The 14,034-nt window shown below is 39.6% G+C and overlaps 1 protein-coding gene across 1 annotated transcript; it reads right to left on the bottom strand.

Annotated features, from left to right (window-relative positions):
- c11h1orf52 (chromosome 11 C1orf52 homolog) lies at positions 1-4,953 on the bottom strand. Its single transcript, XM_073477261.1, has 3 exons — positions 4,541-4,953; positions 2,866-3,076; positions 1-2,568 (listed from the first exon to the last, which is right to left on the bottom strand). The coding sequence occupies exons 1-3, from the start codon at positions 4,826-4,828 to the stop codon at positions 2,417-2,419; spliced, it is 651 nt and encodes a 216-aa protein (XP_073333362.1). The 5' UTR covers positions 4,829-4,953; the 3' UTR covers positions 1-2,416.
- Positions 4,954-14,034: the final 9,081 nt, after the last annotated feature.

The following is a 14,034-nucleotide window of genomic DNA, read 5'->3' as shown; positions in this document are numbered from 1 at the left end:
TCAGACTAAACATGCAAGATGTTTTATTTCAAACAGAAGTGAAGTGTTGTTGTAATACAAGGTACATGAGACTGAATAAACAGTCTGTATGCATCGAGTATCTCAAGAGAACTGAGATGAGACAAATCGAAGATCACAACTTCCTCCCTGACATGCAGCATATACACAAACCCTGGCTGTGATGTGGGTGTCTGACGGTTACACAAAGTGCAGCAGACTTCACTGCGAACATACAGGGAGTTTCTTCTAGTGTAGCTTAAGGGCGACATCTAGTGCCCGTACGCAGGAAGAACAGGCAACTTCTTAAAATGTCAACAGGTTTACAGCCATTTTTAATCACATTTTTAAAGGAGAGTCACTCTATAAACACGACACAAACACAGTCATATTTCAGCAGTGATTAGATATGTTGTATAATACAAGACAAACACTGACCAAGTAAACCACCACAGCTAGACGTCACTGTTATTCTAGCTCTTTAAACTAAAACAAGTTGAATATTTACTAGTTTTGGTCTTCATCCCTGTCGGTTATAATGGACATTTTATTCACCGACCTCATTGCAAAGACACAGAGACACGGGGATTCAAACAAGAGCAGTCAGACAGGTTTAAACACGTCTCATTTCACCTTGTTGTCTAAACTGCATGTTTGGAAAGTAAAGCGAAGGTGATGCCTAACCTAGGCCGAACCTGTCTAATCGCTTGTTTGGTAATGCCCACCACATGTTGTAAAGCTGTGTCTAGTGATATCCCTCATCCCTGTGTCGTTGGAAGAGAGCTGGGGCCGGATGTATAGATGATGCGTAGGGATGAAAACCATCTGTTGACTTTTCCCACGCATACACTGGTATTTAAAGGTAGAAGTGTGCACCTCACGCATATCTCAGTACATGCGTAGACATGTTTTTCTAGAGAAAGATGCAGGTGAGATGTAGTAAAGTAAATGTAAAAACATTGTTTGAGTTGTTTGCCAATGTTATTATTTTGCTGTCACTCAGAGGAGCATTTTTAATTTAGAACTAAATTCTAAATAATTTAAGAATGATGAATCTTATTATTCTTTGGATTAACATTGGAGCCATTACTTCCCTGTTAATGATCTTTACATTTGATCTTGAATTGTGAAGCACTTTAGGAAGCCCCTCTCAGTATGAGCACTACAGATTAATCATTGATCCACCTTCTGACATTTAACACTGATGACTGGGATATTGCTGCATTGATAGTTTACACATATATGCACGGACGCTATAAGTAGCACCAGCCGTGCATAATGCTCGTGCGTAATGTCAGCTGTTCTGGTGCTGTTAGAGAACCTCGTTGATTAAACAGTCCGCTGTACTTTTTCTACTTTGTCCTTCTTATTGACAGCTCTAATGAGTAACTTTAACTTTTTACATCCATTAATGGATAATTGTGGGAGAGGAAATTAATCTTCTGCATTTGCGCCTGCTTCTATAATTACTGAGATTTATAAAACAGAATGCAAACGGATGCATATGCATCTTTAAAGACCTTTGCACACCAAGTCTGTTATTTTTTTGTAAGAGTTTTTTTTAATTGTCATCCAATATAAAAACGTTACACACAGAAATCTTGCACTCCGATGCGTTAATTATTCTATTTGGTTCTGAAAATTCACAATACAAGACAAGATAGAGTCGTCAAGCAGTGGAGATGATTTTGTTGGTCCTCTCACTTCTTGTAAGGGGAGTTTCACCTGCTGGTAAAGGAGCTGCGGAGTTATCTTGATGGCTTCCGGGTATATTTCAGGATATCAGCGGTCCTGTTTGATACATTGCGAGTTATACCGCACAATAAAAGGAAGAACATTTTTCTTGGACTAGTTGATCCTGGACAGGAGCTGGCATTATGTCTCAGCTAGGGACACGCACACATGCACACCACACACGCATCACATGAAAGGATCCCAAGAATAGTACAAAATCGAACTTGTTCCAAGTCGGCTTGAAAACACAATTAACACAACATGAGGTTGTATTTATTTTTAAACGTGCAGCAATTTTAGACAAAAAAACAAAACAGACTTGGTGTGCAAATGCCTTGAGCCGCGCATCTACACAGAGTTGTATACATCTGGCCCCTGGTGGGGATGATGACCAAAATTATGAAAATACGACTGTAAAACACCTGAACTTTCCTTTACCTTTGGAAAATAGTCTGCAGGGATTTACCAGAATCACGCGATACTATCATACACTATAGTTTGTTGTGCACTGACAGTCCTTTAAACACAAAACAATAATATTGCTAATGAGGTCATCATAAAGGTAAAATGCCTGTTTATGTTTGCAGCACACCACCTTCTGGACCATTGTGCTTATATCTGTGAATGTCCTCGGCTGACATAAAATGTATAAATAACAGATTCCTTATTGCAGGCAGTTTAGGCCTCAATCAGCATTTTGCCTGAGGATCCTCTTCTCCTCCTCGACGAAGTTCTTGTCAGAGGTAGCTTGTCCCATGTCTCTCTTCCTCTTCTCCTTCTGCTGGAAGGTCTCAACCCGACGTTTCTTGGCAGACAAGTCATCCTTGGATTCCTCATCTGATTACCAGAGGAGTGGTAGGTGGGGGTGGGGGGAGAGATGAAAATTAAGTTTATTTTTTTTAATTACTAAACAGCACGTTAATAAAACATAACAATAGGCTAAAGCAGAGAAGCAGCGCAGATGGAGGTCACATGTTTTTTAGCCTGACATGCAAACATGATCAGCGATGACAGAGTAAGTCGATGGTGTAATACTGTCAACGAACTGGTGCAATAATAGTAGGGAGAATGAAGTCAGTAGAAGTGATCATATCACTCGTTTAATCATACTGACAAGAGAGTAGAAGGACTAACCTGAGTCGGACTGTTCCTCCTCTGCAGGTAAGAACCGGGCGTTTCCAGTGAAAGGCTTTGGTGCATCTTCCCCATTGTCTTCATACACATTGGACCACTTTATGGCCATGTCCATGCCCGGGGGAGGTCCCTTCTTCTTCTCTGGCTCTGAGGCGTAGCTCTCAGGTGGGGGTACAGCGTTTGTCTTCCATGGCTTAAACTCCCTGGCAGGCTTCAAGTAACAGAGAAAAACACTGAATGTGGGAAACGGGCTGACAGAAAGTAACAAAGGCTCAGCCTAAAGCCTCCCAAAAATAGAGTCTGGAGGAAAAATGGACACACTGGAGTGGAAACATGCAGCATTTTATGTTTCTATAAATACTTCAACTGCTTCCCTGACATTATGAATAGTATGATTTACATAACAACATATAGCCTGTACTAAATATGAAACATTGCTCACAGCGAAACTGTCTACAAAATGGTATCAATGTTCTGACTGTGCTCATCTGTTAAATACTTCTGAGGAAATTAGTAGGCCCGTCACGATAATTAAGTTATTTATTGTGAGCATGACCTCGATGTGGCCTGTTGTGTTTACATGGACACCCGAGAGTCTATTTCATTTATTGTTTAGGTTGCGTGGTTACATTAAATTTATGTTTTATTTAATATTCTTGGGAATAAAAAGTTCACTGCTCTTTATAAGAGTGTACTTGCATTTCTATGTTATTGCATTATCAATATATCACTGGTATAAAATGGTGTTAAAATGACAATAATATTGTTAATTGCAATTATCTCTGGAATATACCATCCAAAAAATTAGTAGTTATGGTGACATAGAGTGGCTGAATGATTAATCAATTAGTTCATGTAGAATAACTGATTGCTCAAGTCACTTGTCAGACCAGAAAGCAGAAGAGTCGCTGGTTTTGGCTTGTCAAATATGAATATTTGCTGCTTTTCTGTTTTATGTGTTTGGATACTAAATATGTTTGGGTTTAAAGGCGCACTATGTAGATTTGGGGAAGAAATTTTTATCAGAAGAGATTTTTTTACACTTTTGTTTTCATGACTGAATAAAGAAACTGACCTTCAAAGGACAACACAGCTTCGTACTGTTTTACTTTGTTTATATGTGGCAGACCCTGCCACCTTTCTAGCTTTAAACAGTGTTCTTGGGACCTTATTATCCTCTGAGAACAGCTTGTTTATTCACTTAGGGAAAAAAATAAACATTTCTTAGCTTGTGTTATTACCTCATTAATATTGTAAATATTAAAATTATTATTATTAAAAGTTTGAATTTCTCTTCTAAAACTAAAGATCCCAACATGGGTTCTGAGAACATTTGTCACACTTTTCTCTCAACTTACTGACTATTAAATTATTCAAATCATCAAAACAGTAATAATGATAACAATCAACAGATGAATTGATAATGGAAATATCTGTTAATTTCAGATTTTGCTGCAGGTAGTTGCCAGGAAATCTATTTTTGACTGACTGATATTGAAAATATCTATAATTGTAATTCGATTACATTAAAAATGATTAGTAACTGTAGATGTGTGGTGTTATGTGGCACCTATAAGCATATCTCACCTCTGCCTTGGCTCAGTTATATCAATTAGTCAGATCTACTATTAATATAACACACAGGTTAATGGTAACCAGGCTATCTGATTTCTACCTCTTCCGGAGCTTTGACCGTGAGACTGTCCCAGTCTATCTCCTTGTTCAGGGGGTTGTAGAGGAAAGCAGGCTTGGACACGGAGCTGAACAGCTCGTCAGGTTTGGGTAGAGGAGCTCCACCGGCTGCTCGTTTGGTCCCTTGCTGGGAGGAGTGAGCTTCGTCTGTCCCCGGTCTCTTCCCCCGACTTTCTCCCTCCTCGTCCGAGTCGCTGCCGTCACTGCTGTCGCTCAAATCGTCGTAGCTCGAGAAGAAACCCAAAGAGCCTGACTTCTTTTCTTCGGCCATTTTGAAGGAGTAACTAATTTCCTAACGAGTGCAGTGAACACGCGGAAAAGATTTAGATAAAACTGCGATGTTTAGCTAGGTTGTCTCCCATAAGCTCTACTCCATTTTGAATCAGCCTCCAAAATAGTCGTAAAGCAGTGTGGTAGTGTCGCGGCTACTGTCGCAAAGCTAGCTCGTTAAAGGAGCAGGCTGTGTAAAAACAAAACAAGCACTTTATACTGCTGGCACCGACCTTCATGTAATCTTTTCGACATGTAATCTACTTTTTGAGGAGAATAAACCATTCTTTATCTTCACTTTGGTTTATACCTTTTTTTTGTTCAAACAGCCATTTGGTTGGTGTTTATGAGGGTTAGGGTTATACAGTAGTGGAAGTAGAAGTAGGCCTACAACTACCACAATGTGAAAATAGTCCAATACAAGTAAAAAGGCTCAATTCAAAACTTTACTCAAGTAACAGTATGTAAGCATAATCAGTTAAGTGTACTTAAAGTATCAAAAGTAAAGTACTTGTGCAGTATAATGGTTCTTGTCAGTGTTTTATTAGTATATATGATGTTTTTTTAATCAAAATTTGTACTTAAATACTTGAGTAAATGTACTTACATGTTAAATTCCACCACTGAGGATATATAGAGATATTAGTGTCTTCACTTATACAACAATGCTTGCATAAAACCTGGCAGTGAGACTTGCAGCTGCAGTCCTGCTTCAGCTGTGGCTCAAACAGCCTGCAGATGTCACTGTTAAACTTTTGCATTTACTTAACTTACACTAGTGTCAAAATGAAATTAAAATCAATCAAACCATTCGCTGTTGCAGTATTTTATAAAACAAGGCTCTATTCCTGACCCACAAACATCTGGATTGATATTGGGTTTCCATGACCTGACATTTTAGTCTGGAAGCTCTTTCTGACTCATTTTCTGTTTTTGGCTTTTAAAGTGCACCACAAATGCACCTCAATGAATTACTCCGGTAAATCTCTACAGATGTTTATCTCTAGTCATGAATGATTTATGCTCATTCTTCCAGACACATCTGGCTTTAATGTTACTTCTGATCTTCAGTTTGAGCATGTGGTCAGATAAGAGGTCAGTTAATCACGCTAGATATCAAAGACAGGTTTTAACCAGTCTTATTGTTACAACAGTGCATTGAAAATAACCAATGCGAATACTCTACAGCCAGAAAAAACAAGCTTACACTTATAATTCTATTGATGGTTGTCCTGTCGACACGATGTTACAGTTGAAAGTTTCATAGCCTGAGGAAAATCACGTTTTTCAAATACCTGACATATTCTATACTATGCGTCACAGTCATGAGAGTATGTTTTTGTGAGAAATGAAGGATATATGCTGCCTGCAGGGTGCTGTGTATCAGGCCATCACAAGATGAACGATCAGGGAGGAATATCATTAGAACAAGTAAAAGGCTTTAAAGTACAAATAAGTGATACAATCTAACTATATAAACTGAGCTTACTGAGCTGACTCCTCTTCATTCTGAGTGTCTTTTGAAAATAAACTTTTCTTAAAAAAGTGCATCGCACACAATCTTAAAGATACCCTGGGGAGTTTTTAAACACTAGGGTAGACATGCAGGTGCAACGGGATAATCAGTCCTACAGCAGGTATCATGCTATTGTGCTGCCAGTAAAAGCAATGAAGAAGAGGAAGGCAATTTAGTAAACATGGATGTAAACAACGCAGGATTTAAAATGTTTTTTAAAAAAGGGCTCTGAGACGGCATACAACATTATTTATGACCAGAAGAAAACTGTGTGAGACCCTGGAACTTGCAGGATGTTCTTTTTGCTAACATATCCAATAAACAATGCAGATTACGTTTTGGCCCAATAGTTTCACAGCTCATCCAGACATGGCGTGCGGCTGAGCTTCAGTGTAAGATCTCCTGCAAGTGGCATACACTTACACCGATTTTTAACAACCACGGCCTACTGATCGGAGGGAGACCTATTTCCTGTGCTGCCTGGAGTAACAGTAATATTCGCACTTTAGACAAAGTATATAGTGACATTGGGCTGCACACCTTTCAAGATATTAGAGACAGGTATAATTTGCCAGCAAACTCGTTCTTTTTTAATCTGCAACTTAGATCATCTTTACAGGCACATGGTGCTCCGGCACAACAACCGCTACCCATTGACCCACTACACAAATTACTTGCCACTCGAATTAAAAAGAGAGGTGTAGTATCTGCACTTTATCATTTTTTCCTGGAGGCCTCCTATAATGAACTACCACTTGACAGAATATGGAGGTATGACTGCCCCAATTTGAACTCTGATTTTGATTGGTCTCAGGTCTGGGCAAATATTAGAGAGGCTTCCCGCAACCCAGACCACCAGCAGATCCACTTTAACTATGTACACAGAACATATTTAACCCCTCGCAAACTCCACTGTATGAAGTTGATAACTGATCCTTTGTGTAGCCTATGTTCTATGAAGGCCTCTGGCACTTTTTTGCATATGATGTGGAATTGCCCTCCAGTTTCACAGTTCTGGTCCAAGGTGGCAGCCAAGCTTTCTGATTTAGTATCAGTGACCATACCAGTGACTATACCTGTCCTTTTGCTAATTGATTTGTCAGAAGTTAATATTACTAAACTCAAAAAGCGCACTGTACTGGCTGGCTTGACAGCTGCCAAGAAGTTGATAGCCTTAAGATGGAAACCTCCCCATTCTCTCACCATCAGACACTGGGCACTTACTTTCCTAGATGTAATTTATCTAGAACTATCAACTGCTAGAATTAATGGCGCTAATGAGGCTACCATAAACAACTGGCGTGCAGCAGCTGACCCACTGAAAGAACTTATGAGATAAGCTCTTCCCTTACTTGATATCTTGTTGTGAGACTCTATCCTCCTTGTTTCTCCTGATTGGGTTTGTGTATGTGTGGGTGTGTACGTACTTGTCATATACTCCATAGAATGTTAGTAAACTTAAGAGATCGTACCAGGGTGAGTGTGGTGTTGGGGTGGGGCGGGTGGGGGGTGGTGCCTCCTTTTTTTTCTTTTCTTTTCTTTTTCTTTTTCTTTTTCTTTTTTTTTACTTATTATTTTTATGTACTTTTGGTTTGATTTTGCTTGCACCTATGAAGTGCAAGGTTAACACTAATACCTTAATTTGCAATTTAGTTTTTACAGTCAATTTTGTACTGTTTTCTATTAATGTCAATTAATGAGTCATGTTCTTTGGCTGTAACTTGTATTCTTGTTAAATAAACATTTGATCACAAAAAAAAACATTATTTATGACCTCAAGGATGCACACAATGCATGTTCATGATCAGCACTTAATGTCAACACTCCACGTTGCACCTTTAATTGTATAACCACATTAATACATCCAAAAACCAGCTCTAACAAGCAGTAGATGCATGAAGACCTATCTTGTCTACTGTTATTGGACAAGGGTGCTTGTAGAATCAGTTAAGATGGATGCACTCATGATTCAAAGGGAGATTTAATTAAGTCTTAGGTCTTGAAATAAGTAGCCCGTCCAAGTTAGGCAGTATTGTAAAAAGTACCAAAAAGTCATACTTGAGTAAAAAATAATGAAGTCATGTGGAAATATTAATAAGGTGAAAGTGAAAGAGACACATATAAATAGTATTTGAGAAAAAATCTTGAAATATTATATATAATATTTAAAAAAAGATTATATAAATATAATATAAAAATATTAAGTAATAAAAGTACAAGTAAAAGAACTACAAAACTGTGCTTCAGTACAGAGCAACTGTTCTGAGGTACATTCTATCACTGAAGTTAGGACGTCTTTTCGGGCAGCAACCATCAGCTTGTGCACCTACCAGCGAGAAGTGTTTTTGAGGAAAACCCAAACCAACAAAGTCATTAACAATTTTTGACCACTAGAGTGCAGCATCGTCACATCAGTGAGACAATGATCTGTCCCAAAAACCTTAGGAATTGACCGTTAAAGTCATCTCTGCTTTGGCCTCTCTGGTTTGACACCATGCTTTTGTAAAACTTCATAAAACACGCTTCATGTTTTCTTTACATCTGAAAGATGTTCATACAGTGAAGATTCTCTGCTGGTTGAAGCTCAGAACATCTCTCAAAGCTCAAACCAACACCTTAAAAACACTGAAAGGTTGTGACCATTACTTCTTCATGTTCACGTCACTTGTTCTGATGATTAAGAGCAGTTCAGAGAACCTGTCATGAGTTTTCTTAAGTGAGACAGACTTTGCGGGGCCAGTCTCTGCCCTCATGCACAGGACAAGACAAAAACAAGGAGAGGTTAGCTAATTGATGACTCTGAATGAATGTGAGTGTGAACGGTTGTTCGTGTGTCTCAGCCATGTGATGAACTGGCGACCTGTCTGTTGAAAGCCACCTTTTGCCCAATGTCAGCTGGGATTGACTCCAGTGCCTCACAACAACACTGCAAAGGATAAGCGGTTATAAATAATGGATGGATGGAGATGTTTCAAATGAGATGTTTTGAATTTTTAGGTGAGCTGGAGGTCAGATCTGCACAGAGATTTATAGCAGGTCCAGTTCTGACAGATCCTGGAGGTAGAAAGTTCACGTGCAGGAGAATATTTGCATGTTTTTGTGTACAGGGCCAAACATTTTTTTGTCTTTATTACATTTTCCTTTCTCTTCGTTGACTTCATCCTCTCCCCATCAGGCTGTGTTCATTAGTGTAGAAGCTGCTGTAGAAGCATTAATTACCAACAGTGGAAGTATTAGCATTACCATTAATAGGGACTCTCTGTTGAGTGACTTTTGCACTAGAAGGAGATAAAAGTACACAAGTATAGAGAAGAAATATGGAGTTTTTAAACTGATCACCATGTTTGTTGGTAGCTAATGACACTGTGTCAAGTTGTGACTGCCGACCTAGCCAAAGGCTGGCAGGTGATTCACACAGATATGCTTGCTTTTGACAGGTCAGACCTCTGCCCGTCCTTTTTGACCTTGAGTGTTGAACTTACTGAACTTAGGAGACAATTTTTGCCCCTTCAGAGTGACATCTGTGCTATTTCATCTCTCTGAGATGGACTGATACTGACACCTCTCTTTCAGTGAGAGCTTACGACTAAAGGAATCCTCCATCGTCTTAAGTCTACAAATCCCAAACCGATTAATAAACTGGCTGTGGATGTGACTGCAGATTCTTGGAATCGAGCTTCTGGCTTTCTGTCCTCACTGTTCCGCTGGAAGGCAATTATATAATTATTAAAAGCTATTTGATCTCAGCTGCAGCGTTCAAGATGTATGTGTATAAAAACAAAAGATGCTGCAGATACAGTAAGACCAAACTGGCCAGAATGTTGCTCTCTATCACGAAAATTAAGCCTGATTCTAAATAATTTGGTAATTATGTAATCACAAGCATGTTTATATATATATATATGTATATATATATATATATATGGTAAATCCAGCTGGGATGATACCGTCCTATATCTGGTACAATTGGCCTTTCCTTTGGTTTACCTCTTTTCTCCACACAGCCTGACCATGATGTGAGAAATTCCCCATGGAGGTGAGAGGCCACACCTCTCCACGTCTCTGTTTATTCTAGCCATTCATGATATCTTGAGTGTGTTTTATTTTATCCACATGCTCAGCTCAGGTCAGGACACATCTGTGACAGAGTATCAGTGGGTGGTTAACTGAGTGTCGGCAGTGGGCAGATGTTTTCTGCCTTCCCACTAATATTAAAGAGAAAGAGATGCAGCTTTATTTGAGGTAACTGAGACGTTTTATACAAATTAACCCCTGGTACTGAAGCTCACAGAAGGCATCAGATGTTATCTCCACACGTGTTTTGCCGTATCGCCTCGCGCTCTCTCTTAAAGGCACGCTGGGTGACTCAGAGCATTTCTGGATCGTAATTGCAGAAATCCTGTTTTTGTTTTGGAAAATTGAGCCCACGGTCCATCTTGAAGTTACCAAACAACACCTGGAGAATCAAAGAAATGGTTTGGTGGTGTGCTCGTAAAACCCAGATGGAAGTTCTCACTCTTTGTTCAACAGACACGTCCATGCAGGCTGGACATCTTCCTGATTTCAGCACAATTAGCTGTTCCAGTCCTAACCTACTTTTTTGCATCTGCATGTCCTAATTTGTGATTGGAAGTAGGGGTAGAAACGGATATATAAGAATTCCCTTAAATACTTTTAGTAAGAGTTTTAATCATGGGTTTCTACTTAAAGTGTAAAAAGGCAAATTTTCACCTTTCCCCTCTCCTAGCGTTTCCTTATGGTGGTGCTGCTGTCGCAAAGACAGCAATAGCGACATGGCTAATGCTATCGGCTTGGCTACTGTCCAAAGCAAAAAACAACCGTAAGAATCCAACGTTACCTGAGGATAGTGACCGGGGAAACAATGTTTGTTCCTGTTTTGGTTGCGCAGTGGCAGACATGCTTCCTCTGTGCCGGAACACAACCTTTGTTTTTGCTGGAAAAATCCAGCCCAGACTGAATGGCACAGTGAAAGTGAGGTTTATAGGGAACAGGTCTATACTTGGATGGTGTCATTTTTCTACAGTCATTACACTGTGCAATCAGTAATTACTTCAGAGTGATAAGTTAAAGCAAAAAAAAGTTCTCTATTGGCAGTTTAAGTTAGCTTCTAATAATGTAAACAAGAAGAGTTCAAACAGACTAACAAAGCAGCTACAACCTCTGGCTGATGCCACTGAGGTGACCTTTGACCCTAAGCTCTGTTGATGTAGCGGGATGACACAGGAGATGGAACAGTGACCTTAAAGAGGTTAATGAGGAGAACAGACACGCTGATGTCAAGATCATTGCCCATATTCAGCAGACGCAGACAGGACTGTTGGGATTGTTTGTTGTCTTCTGAGAGCTCCTGGTCGAGCCAGGAATCCTATACATGAAATTTTCATTGAATCCAGTCTGTAATGTAATAATCATGATAATAATAATAAAGACACAAAAAGAACTACTCTATTTTTCAAGAGAGTGCTGGCAAAGACAGGCAGCAACGCATACTGTATCTGACAAAGTGACTTTGACCTCAAAATTACCAAGTAAAGTCGACTCATAAGGTTGTAAAAAAAACCTCTAAGCTCTTACAACTTAAATTTAATAGTCCACTTTACTTTTTAATTCTGAGGTAACAGATTTCCTGACCTTTTTAAAGTAAAGTCAATTTCTTAAGTTTACAGTGCAGTTTCAAGGTTGCAGACATAAACCAAACTGTATATCAATCAAGAAACTAGAACGGCACTCAGTAGAGCGCATACCTCCGCCAAGGCCCAACAGTCCTTTCATTAACACTCACTCATAGATACCAGCCACCAAAATGTGAAAGAAAAAAAAGCCCTATCTCACGATGTTAAAGAAAGTGAGCAAAAACTCCTGGATCCATCCAAGTTTAGTAGTAATCCGTTCTGTAGTTTTTGTGTAATCCTGCTGACAAACCAACAAACTGACACGAGTGAAAACATAACCTCCTTGGCTGAGGTAAAAAATATAATTTTGTACATATGATAAACTGTAGATATGTGTGCGTTTTCAACTTTATTGATATAAATTAAAAATACATCAGAAGCCTCTTGCCAGGTGGGAGGTTGACAACTTAAAGTCAGCCTTAAATCAAAAAACAAGACTGCAGTTTTGTACTTGTGAGATGGACGCTGGCCCCTCGCCCTGTCTGCTCATATTGATTTAACCAAGACATATTTTATGTATATTATCTATATAAAACACACACACAATCAGCTCATGAATTTCACAATTAGATTTGACTTGACCAGGTGTTAGAGAGTGTCTTGACTTGTTAAAACTGTTGCATTTTTCATGAATAATAGCATTTCATTTATTTTCTTTCACACTTAATTTATAGCCTGACTCAAACTGCAGCTATTCCACAGCATCCTGCTACCAAACAAGGCAAAAAATTAACACAGGAGTCAACTTCCAAGTGTCAAAGTGTCAAAGTGTCGAAGCAACACCTGTGCTAATCAAATATTCATGCTCACCTTCAGCATTTCTCAACATGTATCATCTCTCCTTTATTCTTTTTCCATTTCAATCCAACAGTGATACAACCGGAAAATGGATGAGGTGGAAATAACATGTGGTGTCATGACTGGGCTTTTTTTCTTTTTTTTTCCTGAGAGAGAGAAAAAAACACTCAGCTGAAGCCAAAAGGCTCTGCGTTAATTCATGCATTTTTAGACATACACGTGTGCATGCAACAGCAAAATTTGCATATTTGATACCTCTCTTCATCTTCATCCCTTACGATTGTTTTCACTGCCTCGGGCTCTTCCGTCCTTCTACTTTTCTTTGCATTTATTTCTTTTTCTTTCCTTCTGTTCTGTATTTATCAAGAGCCCACACATGCACACATACCTCCACAACTGTGTTTTCTCTGGTCACTTAACACTCAGTGAGATTTCAGCCCTGAGAGGTGGCATTCTTTGGCTCATTACATTAACTCGAGGCTCTGTTTGCACCGCGGCCTGTCGGGGCTCGTGGCTGGAGGCCGGAACGGGATCCAACTGATGTGGCAAGAAGCGAGAAAGAGAGAAAAAAAGAGCGAAAGATATGAGACGAGGGGGTTGCTGGGAGAAGGTGTGGGAGATCTGGGTCAAAAGGACACTATGCGGGCGAGTGGGGTGGGATGTGGTGTGGGCAGGGGTGGGTGTTAGGGGTGATCATCCCCATCACATGTTCCACGGTGTCCTGCAGTGTGGATGGCTGTGGGCTAAGCACACACAGCACACTCAACCCCATGCCCTTCCTGATGCTTTGATTTTCACTGCACTCCTTCCCCAACAACCCTGCAAACCTCCACAACATGCCCATACAGACACCACAAACACACACACACACACACACACACACACACACCTTGAGTTCTCAGCTGCACTCTGAGCAGTTCATTCATACAAAAAGTTTGAGAGAGGTAGTTTTTTTTTACCCCTTTACATTTTATGATGGCATGTCAGAGTGATAAATGATTACTGTGTGATGTAACCGCACTGTCAGCTTCAGATTATGGGTCTTCATTGTTTAACTGTGTTAAAACACGCAGGGGGAAAAAAGCCAAATCTAAAAATATTCAACATTTTAGCTGCTTTCACAACTTGTTAACATATAGAAAATGTGTGTGTGGAAACTCTCAGAACATTCCCATTCTTAGTTGTGGCTCTTTTCAATGA

This window comes from Pagrus major, chromosome 11, assembly GCF_040436345.1.
Source record: "Pagrus major chromosome 11, Pma_NU_1.0".
NCBI classification, from domain to species: Eukaryota; Metazoa; Chordata; class Actinopteri; order Spariformes; family Sparidae; genus Pagrus; species Pagrus major.
This window is presented reverse-complemented; position numbering and strand designations above follow the sequence as displayed.

Coding starts and splice junctions, on each gene's coding strand:
- c11h1orf52 (XM_073477261.1), bottom strand. CDS start 4,828: ATGGCCGAAGAAAAGAAGTCAGGCTCTTTGGGTTTCTTCTCGAGCTAC. Junction 3,077..4,540: donor CGGTCAAAGCTCCGGAAGAG/GTAGAAATCAGA, acceptor TGTTACTTGAAG/CCTGCCAGGGAGTTTAAGCC. Junction 2,569..2,865: donor GGAGGAACAGTCCGACTCAG/GTTAGTCCTTCT, acceptor TCTGGTAATCAG/ATGAGGAATCCAAGGATGAC.